This window comes from Otolemur garnettii, unplaced genomic scaffold (genome assembly GCF_000181295.1).
Source record: "Otolemur garnettii isolate 467f Iridium unplaced genomic scaffold, OtoGar3 scaffold00291, whole genome shotgun sequence".
Classification (NCBI taxonomy): domain Eukaryota; kingdom Metazoa; phylum Chordata; class Mammalia; order Primates; family Galagidae; genus Otolemur; species Otolemur garnettii.
In genome coordinates, this window is record NW_003852686.1 from 92,562 (window position 1) to 112,307 (window position 19,746).

The 19,746-nt window shown below is 56.3% G+C and overlaps 3 protein-coding genes across 7 annotated transcripts; all 3 read left to right on the forward strand.

Annotated features, from left to right (window-relative positions):
• Positions 1-1,649: 1,649 nt before the first annotated feature.
• On the forward strand, positions 1,650-3,100 carry LY6D (lymphocyte antigen 6 family member D). The gene is made up of 3 exons (XM_003803275.1): positions 1,650-1,701; positions 2,580-2,678; positions 2,868-3,100. The coding sequence occupies exons 1-3, from the start codon at positions 1,650-1,652 to the stop codon at positions 3,098-3,100; spliced, it is 384 nt and encodes a 127-aa protein (XP_003803323.1).
• Positions 3,101-8,753: 5,653 nt separating this feature from the next.
• On the forward strand, positions 8,754-10,714 carry LYNX1 (Ly6/neurotoxin 1). Of its 5 annotated transcripts, none has more exons than XM_023508920.1 (5): positions 8,767-8,856; positions 9,187-9,357; positions 9,782-9,958; positions 10,175-10,276; positions 10,470-10,714. In XM_023508920.1, exons 3-5 carry the CDS (start codon positions 9,907-9,909, stop codon positions 10,664-10,666), a joined length of 351 nt encoding a protein of 116 aa, XP_023364688.1. In that variant the 5' UTR covers positions 8,767-8,856; positions 9,187-9,357; positions 9,782-9,906; the 3' UTR covers positions 10,667-10,714. The 5 variants fall into 5 exon arrangements, with proteins under 5 accessions (XP_012669155.1, XP_023364688.1, XP_023364689.1 ...); XM_023508921.1 differs by having other exon boundaries at positions 8,840-8,904; XM_023508922.1 differs by lacking the exon at positions 8,767-8,856 and adding an exon at positions 9,023-9,036.
• Positions 10,715-15,008: 4,294 nt separating this feature from the next.
• LOC100950282 (secreted Ly-6/uPAR domain-containing protein 2) lies at positions 15,009-19,063 on the forward strand. The gene is made up of 3 exons (XM_012813700.2): positions 15,009-15,060; positions 18,372-18,476; positions 18,738-19,063. Exons 1-3 carry the CDS (start codon positions 15,009-15,011, stop codon positions 18,872-18,874), a joined length of 294 nt encoding a protein of 97 aa, XP_012669154.1. The 3' UTR covers positions 18,875-19,063.
• Positions 19,064-19,746: the final 683 nt, after the last annotated feature.

The window sequence follows — 19,746 nt, forward strand, 5'->3', positions numbered from 1 at the left end:
GAGAGGGCTGTACCCTGCTCTAGGTGGGGGTCTCAGAGACCTGCTGTGAGTACAGAGAGGGTGAAAGTAGGGGGAGAGGGCTGCACCCTACTCCAAGTGGGTCTCAGAGACCTGCTGTGAGTGTAGAGAGGGTGGGATATGCCTCCCATACAGTGGCACCAGACCCTGCACTCTGCACTGGGCCCTGGGCTCTGGGCACAGCCCAGAGTAGCTCATAGTGTTGGGGTGACCAGGGCAGAGATGTGTAGGGCAAGAGATAGAAGGCAGAAGGGTGACACTGCTCCTCCAGGGTTAGGGGCAGAGGGAGGGAGGAATTCTGGGCCCCTGGAGGGTGGTGGCAGGGTTGGGGGCCAGTGGAGAGACATGAATTCCTCAGTTTCTCCCAGTACTATGAGGGGTTGAGTCCCAGCCATGGTCCCCTGCCCCCCGAGGTCCCAAGCACCTATGACAGTCCTGCTAGAGGTCCTCATGCCCCTCACCTGGCCCACGACTCACCTCTGCCCTGGCACCTCTCCCTCTACCACTCACACCCCAGTAGCCCAGACTGTAGTGCCCTAACTCCATCTGTTCTGAGCACACAAGCCACTCCATCTTGTTAAGAGTTTATAGTCCCCCCTTCTTGGTAACCACAGTAGCCCCTCAAGCAAGCAGTAGCCTTGCAAAAACAGAAGTTTAGCTGAGAGCTGCAAAACCCCCTGACAGCTGCACAATCTTGTCAAACCACAATCCTGTCACTAGTCTGTCTATGCACATCCCCCAGTTCCCCTTGTAGCACCCCCCTTTTACCCTGTAGATCTAACCTTGCAGATGTTGGCTTCTGTACAATTCTGCTTACTCTAGGGCTTCCCATCCAGTGCCTCAAGCGCCATATATAAACCTTACACCCCCTCTGAAGCGGGATCAAGAGACTTTGTGGTGTGAGACCACTTTTGATGGCCGGTCAATAAAGAAGCCTTGCTTAATTTGGACTCAGTGTGCTGGTGTTTATCTATAATCCCCACTCTCGTCAGTTATAAGACCATCCCAAGTCCTCCCACCTTAGCAGGGACCTCTGCTCCGTGGGGTTCCTTGTTCCAGAGTTCCTCTTGGAGGACCCAGCAACTCTGAGCCCAGAGCCCAGGAAGGCAGGTGAGCACTCCTCCTGCTCCCTCCCAGCCCCTGGGCATACCCTGGGCACTCACAGGGTACCTAACACAGGCAGTGACCCTGTAGAAGAGATTATCCAAGGGTGGGGGTGCAGAGACGAAGATGCAAAGATGGAGACAGAATGGGCAGCAGGTCAGAGCAAAGTGACCCAGGAATGGATGGACAGTGAGAGAACGGAGACACACAGACACAGGCAGGGAGAGACAGAGACACAGCAAGCTTCAGAGCTGGGACCTAGAAGGGTGGACACAGAGAGTCTCTGTCTCTTCCACTCACCAGCTTGGCAATGGGCACACCCCTGCCTGGGGGAGGGTCCAGGCAAGAACTGGGCTGGTAGGTATGGCCCAGGCAGGGTGGGGCTGGTCCCTATACCAGGCTGATGTCTGTGCAGGTCTTGGAGGACTGCCACTTGCTGGCTGGCTGCCCAGTCCCCACCCCTGGCACATCCCAGCTATAAGGCTTCCAGAGAGAAGGACCCCCCACTACTCCCTACAGTGCCAGAGATGAAGGCCATCTTGCTGCTCTTTGCTGCCCTGGCTGTGGCCGTGGGGCCAGGTAAGGGGCTAGGCAAGGAGACTGGGTGTGGGTGGAGGGTGCTCTGGCCTGTGTGCCAGACCCTAGTGTCAGCTGGGCTGAGGCCAACTGGCAATCACAGCACTAGGAGCCTGGAGTTCTAGGCTTTTAGACTCAGGGAATCCTGATGTAGAATGCTAGACTCAGAATTTAAAACAAAACAAATCTAGGGCAGTGCCTGTGGCTCAAAGGAGTAGGGTGCTGGTCCCATATGCTGGAGGTGGTGAGTTCAAACCCTGCCCTATACAAAAACTGCAAAAAACAAAACAAATCTACTTCTTAACTTATGGGATCAGATTTTCAGTATTTCAGAATCTGAGAATCTTAGAAGGAGCCCATGGAGTCACAAATGCCCGAGGGGCAACAGAGCCAGGGGTTGTCTTGAGATGCCTTCCCCAGGGCTTATCCAGTCCCTACTGCCAGTCCCTCCTGATTCCCAGGTCCCTCTCGGGACAGCTTATGAGATAACCCCTTCTTTGTCCCTACAGGGTTAGAGCAGTCAAGCAGACAGCCCCAAGAGCCTCAGCTCAGTCAGACCCTCAGAACCATCACTGTCCACCCTAGGGACAGTCTCTGGGGTAGGGGACAGCAGCCATGTCCCAGATCCCCAGGTTCCTGGAGGAAGGGTGTGACTGTTCCAGACTGTTTGCTTCCTCAGGGTTCCAGACAGGGCCCAGGGTAGGACTGGCTTCAGGTGGCAGTGCCAGAACTGACATCTGAGCCTGTATTCAAGGTAGGAGCCTGGCAGGACCTGGCTCAGGACGGATGGGCCTAGGGCAGGGTGGCAGGGGCTCTGTTCAAGAGGGGTCTTTGGGGGCAGTGGGCAAGGCCTACTGAGCCCCTGCCACCCTCACTGCCAGCCCGGGCCCTCCGCTGTCATGTGTGCGTCAGCTCCACTGACTGCAAGCACCCACAGGAGTGCTCGCCCAGCTCGAACTTCTGCAAGACCATAACCACAGGTGAGCCGCATCCCAGGGTGGCGGTCAGCACGGGATGATGTGGGTGGCAGCTGGGTCACAGTTGTGATAGTGGCATAGAGGCAGAGGATGTCAGCCGGGGGCCATACGAGGGACCACTGTGGGCACAAACTGGGTGGTGTGAGTGGGTAAGAGATGGCCCCAGGCCTGACTGCACTGCCCCCTGCTCAGTGGAGTCTCTGTCCGGGAACCTGGTGAAGAAGGAATGCACAGAAAAATGTGTGCCCATCCAAACCCAGCAAGGCCAGCTCAGCAGCAGCACTGCCATCCAGTGCTGCCAGGGTGACCTGTGCAATGAGAGGCAGACCAGCGCTGCACCCGCCCGCGCCCCGCTGTCCCACACCATCCTCAGCCTGGGGCTGGCCTGGGGCCTGCTCGCCCTCCTCTTGGCCCCCAATCTTTGAAGCCCAAGGAAAGGACTCTAACTCCTTTCCCTACCTGAGCATGACGGGGGTGAAGATACCCTCGGCCCCCTAAAGGCCTGGGGCTGGGTCCTTGAGTGCTGGTAACTTGGGGTAGCCCTCAGGGTGAAAGAAGGCAGCCCCCCAGCAGTGTGAGGGGAGAAGACAGAAGTCATTCTGCTCCCTTCTGATTCTGTATTTGGTTTGGTTTCCATTTATTTTTCTACTTAAATCTCTGCATGGGAATAAATGTTTTAAGAGTGTCTATGTCTATGCTATTCTGGGAGTACAAGAGACAGTGAGGGGATCAGGCCACTCAGGTCCCCTGAGCCTCTGGGCCTTACCATCTTGGCCTCATCATGCCCATGTATGGCAGTGTAATAGCATGTGAAACGATACCGTCAGCCCCACCTGGGAGGGGACAGGGTCCTTCCCTGGCACCTCCCCCACAGCCCTGCAGGTGGAGGGTGCTTCTAAGTGAGGTCTGAGTGGCCCAGGGCATAGTGCCTGGAAACCCTACACACACAGTGTTCAGGGGAGAAGGGATCCCCCACCCTGTCCCAGGCCACATCCTTGAGACCGTGGTCCAAGACCCTCCAGAGGGCCAACTCAAGATGCCCCAGACCCAAACCCAGCCTAGAAGCTCTGCAGAAACTGAGTGCCCGTAGCCTTAGCCAAAGCCAGTCCCACCACCTGGGACGACCTATCCACAGGTGCCAGCAGCCCCATGGCTAGACCAACCAGCACAGAACTGGAGGTGGGGAGTGTGACTCGGTGCACATGGGCTAGGTGAGGTCGCCCAGAGGCAGGGAGGGTCCCAGCCCCGCTGCCTAGGTTCTGGCAACTTCGAGGGTTTGAGGCTGTGAGGAGGAACCTGCCCACACTAGCAAGCAGCACCTCCCTTTGGGGCAGGTCAGCACAGGTCTGGCCTGGAATGACCCTGTGGTGGCCCAGCTCCTCACCCCATCCCACCTCCACCAACAGACAGTGGAGGGTGGCTGCCGGTGGGCGAGGGGCCAGTGGTGCTTCCAATCCCAGGTCACCCTTTCACTCTCAAACACCACAAGACAGCATCAGTTCCAGTGGAGGGTCCTGGGGTGCTGGGCAGTCTTAAGAGGTGAAGTGTGATTTGGTGAGGCCATTGGTCATGACCACGTGGCCACAGAAGAACCCCTCTCTGGAGTACTGCCACTGAGACACTCAGGACTTGGTCTGGAGTAAGTTGTTGTTCCCCTCCCTACCTGTGAGGCCCCATCTCTACACCCAGGTCCCACCTCCCAAGGTGGCTGGGTGGGGTGCTCCTTATCCTAACTAGGCCACTCAGATTCCTACATACCTCAGATTCCTCCTACCCCCCAGTGCAGCGAGCACCCCATCAATGCCACCTGTGGCTGTAACTGGGGACCCTGGCCTCCTGCAGAGCCTCCATCCTGCCTCTGGCCACTACAGGGCTGCAGATGGCCCCTGGCTATGCCCCATCCCTCCACCCCATGAACTCTTCCAAGTAGGGGCTGGTGTGCCCCCTGGTGGCCACGGAGAGATGAACATTGGGCCCCTAGAAAGGAAGCCTGTTTTCCCTGAGGAGGCCACCCCTTGCTGGTGGCCCCATCTGTGCCCTTATGTGCCCTACTCTGGACAGGTGCCCAGACCACAGTGGAAAGACACCTAAACCTGGGAGCAGGGTGGAGAGCAGAGGGACAGAGGTGTCCAGGCCATCCCCCTTTGCACATGTGGAAACCAAGGCTGGGAGAAAGGGGTGACTGCTGTCTTCCCACAGCAGGCTGGCCAGGAGCCTGAGTTCTGAGGACAGGAACATCTACCTTAGGGGAGGGGAGGGTGTTCTGTGCCAAATCCATCCTGGAGACACCTGTACATGGGACATATTCCAGGGACAGCCAGGCTTCTGCATGGCCACAGCAGGGCCTGTGATGCGGCAGGACCCAGCAGGACAGTTCCAGCTCTCAGCCTCCGAAGGTCCCCATCCTAGACTCCCAGCTGCTTGCTGACTCTGAGACCCAGCCGAATAGCCCCATCAACTGCCCTATCCCCACCCTGTCCCCACCCCAACCCTAGCCAAGACTGCCTCAGGCAATAGCCCCAGGCCAGAGTCTATGAGGAACAGGTGTGTGGTTCTCTCTGGCTACCCTCATCAGAGTGAGTGAGGCTGGCCCCTGGAGGAAGGGCTCCCCCTGCTGGAGGCCAAACCCAGAGCCTTACCTTGCACTGCCACAAGTAACAGTGTAGGGTAGGGCCCCAGGGCTGGGGCTCTAACCCATCATGGTTAAGGTGACCAGATTTTAACATTGGTAAAGCAGGACACCATTGACCGGTGAGGGGAGGGGTGCTGACAACAATGCAAACTCTGATAAGCAGTTCTCCATAATCACGTCTCAACAATTGTTTGTTATTATTACAGTTTAACATTATAAAATTAACAAAAATAATATAAAACTCATATCCTGGCAAAATAGCCACATGGCAGCCAAAAACCATATATTCCCTTACTGTTCTCCCACCCATTAGTGCATTCTTTCCAAAAATCAGGACTTTTTTAAAACACCACAGGGTGTGGGACAAATCGTTAAAACTCAGAACTGTTCCGCCAAAAGCAGGACGTCTGGTCGCCCTAGTCATGGTGCACAGCTGCCTCTCTGGCCCATCCAGCACCCTGAGACAAAGTTTTCTCTATGCCCTAAAAAAAAACGCTAAAATCAGTCACTGCACAGTTTCCGGACAAATGGCTGCTTTTCAGGGAGATTCTGCAAAAGCCACAGATGGTGCCTTCTGAGAAGGGAGGCCAGGTCCTCCTCCGCCCTCTCCAAACTTCAAATGTGTTCTCTTCACGGCCACCAGAGGGAAAGAGCATTATTTGACTGGTCAGAGGGATCCTCCAGAGCCAGTTTGCTGCTGCTGCTGTACCATTTCTGCCTTTGCATATCTGAAAATTCTCTATTTCACCTTTATTTTTTCTGGGCATATAATTCCAACTTGAAAGGTGTGTTTTGTTGTTGTTGTTTTTGGTGTTTCATATTTCAAATACTGCTTCCTTGTGTTTGCATGCATTGTTTCTGATAAGAGCTCTGTTGCCATCGTTGTCTTTTATGTTCTGTATGTAAAGTCTGTTTTGAAATTTCTCTGTCACTGGTTTAATGCAATTTACTTATGATGTGTTTTGATGTGGCATTTTTCATATTTCTAGTGCTTAGGGGTTCATTGAGTTTCTGGGTCCCATGGGCTTGCAATTTGCATCAAAATGGAAACATTTTGGCCATTATTTCTCTGCATATTTTTTTTTCCTTTCATCCTCTCCTCCCCTTCTGAAACAAAAATGACACCTAGCAGGCCACTTCAAGTGGTCCCATAGCCCCTTGATGCTCTTTCATTCAATCTTTCTTCTTCTGTGATATGTTTTAGTAATTTCTAATGCTGTGTCCTCAAGTTCACTAATCTGTCTTCCCTACTCTATATTGTTAATCACACCCAGTACATTTTCCCTCTCAAATCCATTTTTCATCTTTTTAAAAAAAATTTTTTTAGACAGAATCTTACTATCATCCTGGGTAGAGTGCTGTGGCATCATCCTAGCTTACAGCAACCTGAGGAACAGGCATGTGGTTCTCTCTGGGCTATAAGTGATCCTCTTGCCTCTGCCTCTGGAATAGCCAGGGCTACAGGTGCCCCCATCATGACTGGCTAGTTTTTCTACTTTCTTTTTTTTTTTTTTTTTTTTTTTTAGTAGAGATAGTGTCTTACTCTTGCTCAGGCTGGTTTTGAACTCCTGAGCTCAGGCAATCCATCCTCCTCAGTCTCCCAGAGTGCTAGGTATTAAAAAGGCATGAGACAGCACAGTTGGCCCCTACTTTTCATTTTCAGAAGTCTGATTTGATCGTGTGCAGTGGGTCATGCCTGGAATCCTGACATCTGGGAGGCCAAGGAGAATGGATTGCCTGAGCTCAGGAGTTCAAGACCAGCCTGAGCAAGAGTAAGACCCCATCTCTACTAAAAATAGAAAAAAACTATCTACTAAAAATAGAAAAAAACTATCTTGGAATAGTGGCACAAGCCTGTAGTCCCAGCTACTCAGGAAGCTGAGGCAAGAGGATTGCACAAGTCCAAGAGTTTGAGATTGCTGTGAGCTATGACACCATGGCTCTCTACCTAGAGTGACAGAGTAAAACTCTGTCTCAAAAAAAAAAGTCTGATTTGTGTTTTTAAAAGTCTCTTATGCCCCCCACATTTTCATGCTCTATTCTACCTTCTTGAACACACAAATATACTCACAATATTCATTTTAATAATTTAATACTTGCTTATTAACACTTGATCTGTGTCATTTCTGGTTTGTTTCTAAGAACAGTTTGTGGGTCACATTTTTCTGCTTCTTTGCATGCAGGGTGGTGTGTAATTATAGGAGGTACTTAATTGAATGAATTTTGTATTGTTTGGTGCATCCTGGAACAAAACTCAAAATTACGTAAAAGAATTTTCTCCTCCCCAATCTCTTGCTTGGACCAGCTATGGGGAACCCAAGTGGAAACTGAGGATTAGGACACCGTCAACTCCAAGTTTTGACCTAGGTGTTTATTTTATGCCCCACTCCCACCCAGCAATAGATTGTGAGCTCCAAGGGTTGGGAATACTTGGGGACCTCTGTCAGCTCTGCCTGATGCTGTACTCCAGCCCCTGACACACCCACATGTGTACCACCTGGCAGAGAGAGTAACCTCCTGTCCAGACAGAGGGGTTCCTGAACCACAGCCCACTCAGTAGGTGCAAGGACTTTGGGTCTTGGGCCCACAAAAATGTTTCATGTCTTTTTTTTTAATTTCAACTTTAGTAAATTAATTTATTAGTTCTGAGTTGTTTGGGTCCCTTGGTAAATGAGCTGGAGAAGCACACCCCAAAAAGGAATGTGTTACCTCCAAAATGTAGATTGGCCCACTTACGTTGTACCTTTTCTTGACTGTAAGAGGGTCCAGATGCAACAACTTATCCTTCATCTTAGAAGAGACGTGTCAGTAAGCCATAGGCCATTGGACCCCTAGAAGTTTCATGTCTTTAAAAAAAGAATAGCTTTAAAAAAAGAAAAAGAATAGCTTTTAAGGTTGAAGAAAATGTTTGGGGTTTTTTTTCCACATTAAAAAAAAGGAACATTTTAGAGTCCATGAGATTCTATTAAATTTTGTCTAAAACAGAGCAAAAACTGAGGTGTTTAAAGTTATATAAATGTAATTATTTCATATTGCCACTACGATGGTGGGAGAGGGGCCCGAAACAGAGGGAGGCTGTCAGGGTTTGCTTTGCCAGGTGGGACGCAAAGGGTGCCCAGCTCCGTCCGGGGATGCTCAGTGCCCCCCCGGACCCCCAGAGGAACCAGTGGCCGCGCCGGGGCCTGGGGGCGGGGTGGCTAAACCACGTGACAGGGCGGGGCGGGCCAAGTGCTGCCATTGGGGACCAGAGGATTTTGCAGCACGACCTGATGGAGATTGCCCGTTACTCGTTCAGGAGGAGCATGTGTGTCTGAGGGTCTCAAGAGTATCACCGTGGGGCTGCCTGCGCGCGGGGTCCAGACTCCTCACCCGAGCGCTGCCCACGATCCTAGGCGGGTGGGCGGGCCGGGGCGGGGCCTGCGGGGAGCGCGCGGGGCCGCGGGCCGGGGCCTGCCCAGAGGGTCTGCAGGGAGCTGGCTGAGACGGCGCTGCCGGGTTCACCGACCCACGCGAAGTTAGACAGAGGGAGGGACCGGAGAGCGGCCACCGGTGAGCTCCAGGCGTAGGGGCCTCAGGGTGGTGAAGGTCACTGGCGAGGTAACCGCGACTCTGGGCTTGCGTCGAGAGCCCTTCGCCCAGGACCGCAGTCTTTGGGGCGGGGCTCCCAGAGGGAGGGCGGGAGGCTCCGGAGTCGCAGGCCGGCCTGACCCAGGCCTTCAACATCTTGAGGTTGGTGCTCAGGAACAGGGTCACAGAGGATCTGTTGTTCTCGGGAAAGGGAAGTCTAATTAGTCCCCTAGGGTGGGAGTCGGGACCCGAGTTTCCTGCTGGGGGAGAGGCGTCGTAGTCCAGATCCCTGACCGCCCAGGCCCTTCCCAGAGAGTGGCACCTGCGTCCTAGAGGAGACCCAGACTGGGCAGTTCCTCCGGTCTTACCCGGCAGCGTTCAAAGCCTTTCCCCACCCGCTGGACTCAGCTCCTTGCTGCTGGGGGAACTCCCGCAGTGGTCGGGACTCAGACCCAAGAGCTCCAGACAGGAACCACCTGAGAGGTGAGGGGAAGACGAGCAGTGAGAAGAGACCCAGGTCTTGGGCCAATCCTGCCCTGGCCAGACACCCAGCACCCAGGAGCCTGCCTGGGGAGGGGGCTGTCTGTCAGGCTCCTACAGCCCTCCCCCCCACCAGCCATCCCCTGGGCTGGCATTCAAGGTCACCCATGTGTCCCCTTGAGGCTGCCAGCTCCTGCCTTTCTCTAGCCCTGCTCCTCATCCTCTTCCCGGTAGGGGCTCTCTGGGACCCTGTCAGGCTCCCTTCTGAGAAGGGAGGTTGAAATACCCGTGACCCCTCTGAAGTCTCCCCTCCTCCAGGAAGCCTTCCCTGACACTGAGTTAGGTGGCTTCTCAGCCCACCTGGCCTCCTGTCCCCGGCCTCCTGTGGCCCAGCACAGACCGCTTGTCTCTGTCGCCTTCTATGCAGGGCTGTAGCACCCACAGCAGACAAGCAGCTCTGTGTAGGAGGACAGGGCCTGTCCAACCTCCTCTGTGACCTGGGACCAGCTGCTGCCTCCACCTGGCTCCCACACTGCTCTCTCACCTACAGCCATGGCGCTCCTGCTCACTCTGTTCCTGGTGGCCCTGGTGGGCCTACCTCTGGGTAAGATGGACCCAGGACAGAGGGCTAGACAGACCTACATTTGGAGCAGGCAGGCCGGCAGTGGGGAAGGAGGCCAGAATTCCCTCTGGCCACTTCTCCTTCTAGCCATTCTGCCCTAGGAAGAACTATGATGGGCTGGAGGGCTGGAGGGATAGAGAGGGGCTCTGCTATGTTCTGTGACCCACCACACCCCTGCTGCCCACCTCTTGGTCCCAGCCCAGGCCCTGGAGTGCCATGTGTGTGCCTACAATGGAGACAACTGCTTCAACCCCATGCGTTGCCCAGCTATGGCCACCTACTGCATGACCACGCGAACTTGTGAGTCTGGGGCACCCCAGTCCTGCTTGGGATCAGGAGGGAGGCCCTGCTGGTCCCTAAGTATGTGGAGGGCCTGGGGAAGAAGCTCCTAGCTGCGGAGGACCTGTCCTGATGGGCCTACACACTGGGGTTGGGCCGACTGGGAGGTCCCACCCCTCTCAGAGGTACTGGCTGGTCTGCCCACCCCCTGCAGACTACACCCCTACCAAGATGAAGGTGAGCAAGTCGTGCGTGCCCAGATGCTTCGAGACTGTGTACGATGGCTACTCCAAGCATGCGTCCACCACCGCCTGCTGCCAGTATTACCTCTGTAATGGGGCCAGCTTCGCCACCCTAGGGGGCCTGGCCTTGGGCCCCATACTCCTGGCCACTCTCTGGGATTTGCTCTAAGCCCTGGACCCCCAGGCAGACCCTCTCAATAACAAAGCTTTTGAGAGACATGACTGTACCCTCTCACCCTGCACACCCCACCCAACTTCCTGCTTTCCCTGAGACCCCCTCAGCCTCCCCCCTCAGGGCCCAGGACTGTCAGCAGGAAGACTCTGACCTCCCCTGACCACCCAGAGGACCTCAGTTGGCAACCTCAACTTTCATTTTCAAAATGCTGATAAGTGGGACCAGACCCCCCAAGAGGTGTCAGGCACTGGTGAGTGAACTCAGCCCCCCCTCCATCCAAGGCTAGAAGTCTCTGGAACACTTCTGTGTATAGGAAGGGTGGTCAGCCAGCCCAGGAATGCTGATTCTATCGAAGTTATGGCCAAACCCCTTCCTCTGGGCAGCCCTCTGGGGGCAGTCCTAGGAGGAAGGGTTCTGCTAGGCCTAGGAAAGTCTGTCTGCTTCCTGCTGAGGCCAGCAGCTGCCCAGAACAGGTGTGAGATGCAGGGCCAGGTGAGGAAGGCCTTTGCCCCCATTCTCTGTCCTAGGAACTTGTGCCAGGCTCAGTGTGGGAGCAGCCTTTGGCAAAGGAAGGGGTCAGCACCCTCTAGCTCACTCACACCCCTGACCTTTCTGTCCTCCTTCCCACCCCTACTGGGCACAAGGCCTGAGGCTGGCAGGGATGCAGGAGTTGTAGCCGTGCTATATTTGGTGGGTCCTGAGTGCTGCCCAGGGCCAGGACTATTCCAGGCAGGGAGGAGCTGGGCAGGGCAGTGGGCCTCCAGGGCCTGGTCCTTAGCCTCAGTGGTTTGGGCAGCTCACATGCAGGCTCGAAGAGGTCAGAGTGTGGTGTCCTTTGGGCTGTTTGGGATGAGACCCTGCTCAGCCCTTCCACTCTACCCAGGACTAAGTCTGTCCACCAGGAGAGCTGGAGCTCTACCATGGGCTCTGGCTGTTGGGACTCTGGTACCCCACCCCAGGTCTGGGAGGCACAGGTATGCTGCTGTCCACCATCCTGCATGGGGTTGCCCAGGAAGCACCCACCCTACTTCAAGAGAGGCAGGATGGGCTTGAGTTGTCATTGCAGCACCTGGGTCCCCCTCCCCTTATGTCCACAGAGGAGTCTCCTTAGCTAGCCCAGCCTGGGTGGCAAGTGCCCAAGTGCTGGGTTTGTTCCTGTCCCAGGTATAGCCCTGTCAGGCAGCCCGTGCTGCAACTGCATCTGGAGAGCTCTGCTCCAGGGCCCACTTGGTTGATGAGGGTTTCCAGCCCCAGGGGCTCCTCTTGGAGGGACTGGGGACAGGTGGCAGGGGTCCTCACATAAGCCTGGGTCTGCTCCTGGGCTGGGGCAATTTTATGGCCTCAGTTTCCTCCTGGGGCACAGGATGCTGAAGGAGAAGGGGACAGCCCACTCACTCCTTACCAGCAAGGACAGTATGGGTCTCTGGCAGAGTGGACTTGGGTGGGAAGGAGTGCAGGGGGTCCTCGACTCCAGTGACTGTGGGTCTAGGGTTGAGCCCAGAGAGTAGGCTGGGCCCTTGCCCTGGGCAGTCAGGTGTGAACCCCTTCCTGGGGAAGGTTAGGAGGGAGTCAGGTGCCACCTCAGAGTTCCCACAGGTCCCCCCCCTCCCCAGCAGCAAGTGATCAACCTGAGGGCAGTCACCAGATGAGGCCATTTCAGCCACAGCCCACACAGGCCTCAGTGCTGGCTGGGAGGGAGGGCTGCTGGGGCCCTCCAGCCCCAGATGGCTCCTGACTAAGAGGGAGAGGCCCAGAATTCGGTCATTACAAGGCTTGTGCAAGGCCATGGTCCTGACTCAGGTGGTGCCCTCAGCCAGAGCTGGGAGGGGCCCTAGGATTGGGTCCTCCCTCCATCCCTCTCATCTATAGGGTGATGGGAGGAAGGCTGGTTACCTGTGGGCTCAAGGATGGCTGAAAATAAGGCCCTACGGGAGCTGGGGGTGCTTCTCACACCTGCCTCCTGCATCTGTCAGCCTACCTCTCCCCAATCCCAACTGGGTCCTAACCCAGTGCTAACATCACTGTCCTTATCCCCCTGGACAAAGCCACTGCCCATACTCCCTCCTCCCTCAGACAGGGTTCTGCCTGTCTGGCCTGCCCTGGGTGCCCAGCCCAGAGCACACAAAACGTACACAACTAATGCTTGGCCAGGCTGAGAAAGGGGAGGTACGTGGCTTTATAGTCAGGGTACTGGAATGGCAGTGCCAGCAGAAACCAAACCAGTACACTTGTTGTGACTATTGTCAGGGCCTAGAGAAGGGCAGGTGGTAAGAGACTGTGGGAGCTTAGATCTGGGAAGCTGAGAGAAGAGCTGGGACCTCTGAGGGCAGAGTCAGGGTGTCCATCCAGCTTTGGGCGTGTGGAGGGTTGACAGGCTGGAGAGGTGTGAGGCCTCTACCCCACCAGTGTCCTGCTTTGAGGACCTGGCCACATGGACAGGTGCTTGGGCTGTTTGCTCCTGCTCTCTCTGGAGCCCACTGGCTGCCAGCAGCCTAGGCATCTCAGAAGTGGCTGCTGTAACAAACCATGGCACACTGGAGTGTCACGTGTTCCCCATGGAATGTGATGTGTGCCTAAGAAGAAGCCAGACTACAGCAGGGACCTGGAGACACAGCCAGGTTGCCATCTACAGCAAAAGGCTCCAGAGCAGCAGGTCTGTCACCTCGGGCAGAGCAGGCCCAAGAGAGGTGCGAGTGCGGGGCGCTGGTGCCAACCTCAGGGCTGGACGTGGAGAGGGCCCAGGAGGCCAGCTGCTGCTTTATCCCCCACCCCTTCCTAGTGTCTGATTTGTTGCAGAGAACATTCTTCTATTTATAATTCTCAATCCTTGGAAAAGGTAAAAGAAAACCAAGCACTCTCCACCCTCCAACATGCCTGGGTGCACTTTGTCTGGTCCCAGAGCTCATGCACCATGTCTCCAGGCCTCAGTAGCCTCATGGAGGAGATGGGAACAATAGTCCCCCGCCCAGCTTGTTGTGGATGTAAGGGGCCAGCTCAGGTTCTGGACAGGGGGAGGCCCCTGATGGTTGATATCCTTTACTTCCTATCCAGCTTTCTGGGATCTGGGTGTTTCCCAGGGCCCTGCTCCTGTGCTAGTGCTCACCTGAGCCCTAATCCTGAGCAAGACTTGGAATTCCACCTTCAGTCTCTGATTCCCACCATGCTCACTGTCTAGCAACAGGAGTGGCCCCGTCAGTTTCCCACTCAGAGAATAAAGGGATGGAAACGTGTGTCTGCCCTTCTCTGCAGAGCTTTCCTGGCTCTGTGGGTCCTATACTCCTGTCTACTCTACCACATCCAGGTCTTGGGTGCTTCCCATCTCCTCTGGGCCTGGCTTGACCACAGAGCCAGCCCAGGTGTAGGGAAGGAGGCTGGTAGGATTCTCGGGGACAGGGGAGAGGCAGAGCTAGGGCACACCAGCCCCTGCATGGTCAAGGGTCTTGGCCTAGGTGAGGGAGGCAGGACCGTGCTCTGCCCACCACTCCAACCTGGCCCTACCAGCTTTCAACAGAATAGCAGGTGGTTCCTGCTCTCCAGGGTGTTTCTCTGGCCTGTCACCTGCCTCCCACACAGACCCTGAGACCCTTGGTGACAATCTTGGGACCTGCGTGGCCAAGGGTCTTGTCCTAGGTGAGGGAGGTAGGACTGTGCTCTGCCCACCACTCCAACCTGGCCCTACAAGCTTTCAACAGAATAGCGGGTAGTTCCTGGTGTTTCTCTGGCCTGTCACCTGCCTCCCACACAGACCCTGAGACCCTTGGTGACAATCATGGGGCCCTTGGGACTTCCATGAGAGGCTGCTCCCAGCCATGCTTTACAGTCCCAGTCCTGGGACAGGATGAGACTTGAGGTGCAATGGCCAGGCAGGACATTCTGGTCTCTCTGGAGACTTGGGCATCTAGATCCCCTCCAGGGCTTGAGTGTTGATGAAGACCCCTTGTTTCCACTCAGCCGGAAGCTCTGTCTTCATTATAAAGGGAAAGACTTATCTGGAGGCCTGTGCCAGCATCTCATTCCAGGCCACCAAAGGAGAGCAGCCCATACTCTTGAGTGACTACTCATTGCTAGATGGTTTTATGGGATCCTCAATCCAATAACTAGGATTATCCCTAATTGTGGACAAGAAAAGTTTCCCAGAATTAGGGCTTACCCCAGGGCACCCAACTAGCCAGCTTTGGGACCAGGTTGGTCCCAGAATTGCCCAGCACTTTGCTGAGGCGGGCTGCCTGGTGACTCAGACTTACAGACTCCAGGAGTGGGCGAGAGCCAGGGTGTGGTGCAGGCGAGTATAAGGCGGCCAGCCTGGGCACCAAAGAGCCCGTCCTCACCAGAGAACATGCAGTTCCATGCTGGGTTCCTGTTGGCCATCCTCTTGAGCCTGCAGCTGGGTGAGTGCAGGGGTTGGGGCACTACTGGCCTGGTCTTCCCATGCCCTCTGCCACTCTCTGTCTGGGTCACACCAGCCCTGGCTGAGACTGTCCACTTTGTCCCTCAGCTGCCAGTCACAACCCTCCTCCTAAACCACACATGTGCACAGTGGCCCACCCAGCTCAGCCCTACACTTCTCAGGGCTCTGCCCCCTCTCTTTTTCCTCCCCCTCCCCTAGGCCTCTCTAGCTCCACAGTGACCCCCTCAAGCCACAAACAGGCGTGAGCACACACATGCACATGTGTTCTCCCATATACACACACTGCATTTGACCACCCTGCCCTCCTCTGGCCTTCTTTGGTCTGATGCCCACTGCTAGCTGCTCATCTCCTGGCCACCCTCTGCCCCTGCCTGGGCCCTCTTCTCTTCCTGCTACCTGCTTCCTTGGCAATCTCATCCACTCCATCCCTGCAGCCTCATCTCACAGCAACCATTTGGCTGTCGCTGGGCCCATGTCCCTGGCTGGGGCACTTTGGCCCAGGTCCTGCCTACCTTCTAGCTCATCTCAGGATTGCAACCGCCGCCCCCCCGCCCCCACACACACACGCCTGACGTTTCCTTGGCCTGGCAGCTCCCCTCCCCAGCTCTCAGGCCCTCCCCTGGTATCTGTGTGTGTGACAACCTGGTTCAGCCTCTGACTCCAGGAGCCGGGCTCCCTTTGTCAGGAGTCTCTTGGATCTGTCCAGTCTCCATTCCAAGGACACTGCTACCTGGGCCCTGTCAGGCTCTGTCCTTCAAGAGGCTGAACCCCTGCCCAACCCTGAGGACTGTCCCCTTCTCCCCCATCCTGAAGGGCTGAGAGTTTTAGAGGTACTTAGGTGACTCAGCTCAATGTGGGGAGACCCTTTGTCAGGGCTGGGGCACAAGGGGTTTGGGAGTTCCAGAGGGAGTGGCTGGCCATCAGTCATCCCCCCCCCCATGTAACTTGTGCGTCACAGGGTAGCCTGGGTGCTAGAGGGGGCCCACTGACTCCTGCCTGACCCAGAGACCCTTCTCCACACAAGAGGGTACTTGAGCCCCTCTCTGTGCTGAATGCCAGCCTGCCCACACTTGGCCATTGCCCTTGTAGTTATAGCAGGGGGGTCACATCCTGAGAGCCTCCTTCAGGGCATTCACCTCGTGGCTGAGTGCCTGCTATCTGCCACCCTCAGGCATTACCATCTTCCATCCCCAGGCTGGCCTCACGCCACCAACCACCATGCCCACTGGCTGCAGAGAGAGCAAGCCTCGTCTGGACCCCAACCTGGTCTGCTGCACGCAGAGCCCACACCCACCCATTTGTCCACCCCTTCCCTCATCCTTCCCCTCTTTCTCCAGAGCTCTGAACACAAGGCCCAACTAGTGTCCCCAAACTCTCACAGCAGTTTCTTGCTTGGGGCTAAAACTTTCTCTGCCTTTCTCCCCAGCCTGGCTGAAAATGCAAAACCCTTAGTAAGGAGCAGAATAATTCTTTTCCTTGATAACCCGGCCCCCCTCCTGAAATTCATTCACTCTTTTGTTCATTCATTCATTCTACCAGCCCCTCCTTGGCCTCATTGCCTGGGGGCATAGGGGAGCAGGCAGTGCCATGCCAAGTCTTGGGAGGCTGCCAAGGAGTCAGTGGAGGCCTTCATGTCCAGGTTGCGGGGCTGGAGAGGGACCACTGAGCACAGTCACCTGGGGTAGAGACACTGATCCCAGATGGGGGCAGAATGAGGCAGCTCCCAGGAGGAGCCATTAACTCTGCCCTAGAAACCCAGGAGGACATCTGGGAAGAGGTGGCATTTGAGCTGGGGCTTTACCCTCCCCCTGCACCTCCCCCCCCCCCGCAGTTTTTGACTGGGGCTGGGTTTGAACCTGCCACCTCTGGCATGTGGGTCTGGTGCCCTACCCCTTTGAGCCACAGGTGCTGCCCTTAAGCTGGGGCTTTTTTGCCTGGACAGCAGAAGGGGCAGCATGTGCAAAGCCAGGGAGACCCTCAGGAGGATGAGCCTGAGAAGTGGGTGAGAGGCAGGAACTCTCTCCCAGTGGCATCCTCAGGGCACAGACACCACTGTCTGTCCCTTATGGTGGAGAAAGGCATATGGGCTTTGTGGCTTGGTGGCAGCCATTGTACCTTTCTTGTTCACAGGTGAGGGTCTCAGCCAGATCTGTGCAGCTGGTAGAGGAGAAGGGGTTGATGGTGGGGGAATCACCATGGTCAGGACTTTCTGCCTCTGTCACCTGCTCCGTGGTGGATTCTGCCACAGGCCCAAGGGTCCACCAAGAGGCTCAGGAGGGATGGAAAGACCTGAGGTCAGCTCAGCTCTGGCATGAATTGTGTTGTCCACAAGCACCTGGCTTTGGAACTGGCACTGATCAGGGAAAAATCCAGTCCCCCGTCATAGCAAGGGCCTGCCAGGGAGGCGAGTCAGCACAGTCGTGACAGCTCATGCCACCATCCCTGCTGATCAGCAGCCTTGCGTGGGCAGAGGGCCGGCCTTGAGCCCCAGTGTTGAGCCCTGAGTGTGTGAATAGAGCAAGGGAAGAGGACTTTGGGAGGCCGTGAGATGGAGACAAAGTTGGGAGGGCAGCTGGCCAGGAGAGGCCAAGACCAATGGATGGACAGACCCAGCAAAGGCATTAGGGGCATGAACTTAGTGTCTCAAAAGCAAGGAGGCTGTCCTCATAGGAAAACGCAAAACAGAGCTTCCTGTCTGTTTGACAGTTCTGTGTCCGGTTGTCTTTGCACTGGGCCCCCTACAGAGGTGGGCAAGGTCTCCACATTTCCGCCACAAGAGCAAGCGGAGGCCCTGGTGGGTCTAATGGGTCCTGCTTTGATCCCTGGAAGCAAAAGTGTGCATGGCCAAAGAGCACAGCTCGGAGTCGCCCCAGCTCTGCCCCAAGCTTACCTCAAAGCTCAGGTTCCTGTACCCTAGAAGGTCACACCACAGCCAGGGCTTCCCCTACCCCAACCCACACCCTACCCAAGGCTCCTGGCTGAGCAGAGGAAGCAAAGAGCTGACCGCTGCCACAGTGCTAGCCCCCATCTGTGGGACTGTAGCCCTCTAGCCTCTGCGTGGCCACCTGTGCTCTGCAGTAAATGGCTCCCCCCATGACAGCCTGGCCTTGGATGAGGCTTGGTGACCTTTCCCTACTCCTGCTCTTGGGTCTGGAAGGGCCAGGTACCCCCAGAGGAAGGATGGGAGCTGCAGCTCCTGGGGGACCTGATCACAGAAGTGGGAATGGGGTAGGGACTGGATGGGTGCCATCACCTTCCCCGGTTTGTGGCCATCTGTCTCTCTGCCTGCAGCTTCAGCCCAAGCCATGTGGTGCCACCATTGCAAGGGCTTCGGGGGATGCTCCCACAAGTCCAGATGCCGGGGGGATTCCACCCACTGCGTTACTGTCGCCACCCGTGAGTGGGGGAGAGGGCCACCATTCTTGCCCAGGTTAGAAGATCTGGGCTCAGAGGGGACACCATCTCATGCAGGCATCCTGCAAGTAGGGAGCAGCCTATGAGTCAGGAGCAGAGCAGGGGGGTATCCACATGTGCCAGCCCAGGGAGGGCCATAGGGAGGGGCCACACAACCTGATGTACTTGGGTAGAGGGTGGGTTGAGGGGCCTGGGTGGTCTGGAGTTGTGAGGAGCTCCAAGGCTTCTCTCTGCCCACCCCAGGGGACCTCATCAGCTTCAATAACCTGCCTCTAGTCACCAAGAGGTGCCAGAGAGGCTGCCCTACCATCGAAAGCCTGGGTCTGGGCCCCAACGTGTCCATCGTCTGCTGCCAGGCCAGCCTCTGCAACCAGGATTGACCACCCTCCCTCTCCTGCCCCAGGCTGCCCCTCCTGCCTCCAGCCCAGCCTGGCAGCTTCCATGCCACCTCAGCACCATTCTTCCTCAGGAAGCCCTGCATGACCAGTTGCCTAAATGCACTTGGGGGCCTCCCTGTGTGCACTCCCAAGTCCTGCCCCTTAATAAAACAAGGCCAGGTCACTGGCGGAGCTGTCTGGTGAGAGTGGAGCATTTGTCCTGGGCCCCTATAGGAGGGAGGGGGGACTGGCCTCTTACCCCAGGTGGCCTCTGCAGCTTCCCCCACCTACTCTCATCCATTGACTCATCCATTGAAGGCCTTCCTGCCTCTGGGAGCGGAAGCAGGGAGCAGCAGGGGCACATGAGGAGGCCCCTCCCCACCTAGAATGGGAGTCAAGAAGCCTCAGAGAAAGGCCATCCAGGCTGAAACATGGAGGGTGTGCAGGGGTGGAGGAGGAAGGTTGTCCTGCAGCACTGGAGTTGCAGAGGCCTTCCCTGCCCGGGGAGAGTAAAGGGTGGAAGGCATGGACTGTCTCCCCTCACTCACAGGTGCACGTGCACACACATATCCAGCCCTTGGTCGGTTGCCCATGGGAAGACCTGCCACCCCTTGGCCTGGGGTCTCTCCTGGAAGCCCCCTGTCCGTTCCTCCCATGCTAGCCCCACCACCTTTGTTTGGCTCAACTTACTTATTTCCCTGGGATCCTTGTATGCCCACCCAAGCCCTACGTGCCCCTCTCTAAGAAGCCCCCACCCTGGCAGGGGACACTCCCTCCAGCTCCTGAGGGTGCCAGGTGTGGTGCTGGGGAGTGTGTATCTGAGAGTTGGGTGAATAGGATTGACAGCTGTGATCATTCATGGCGGGGGGGGCCCA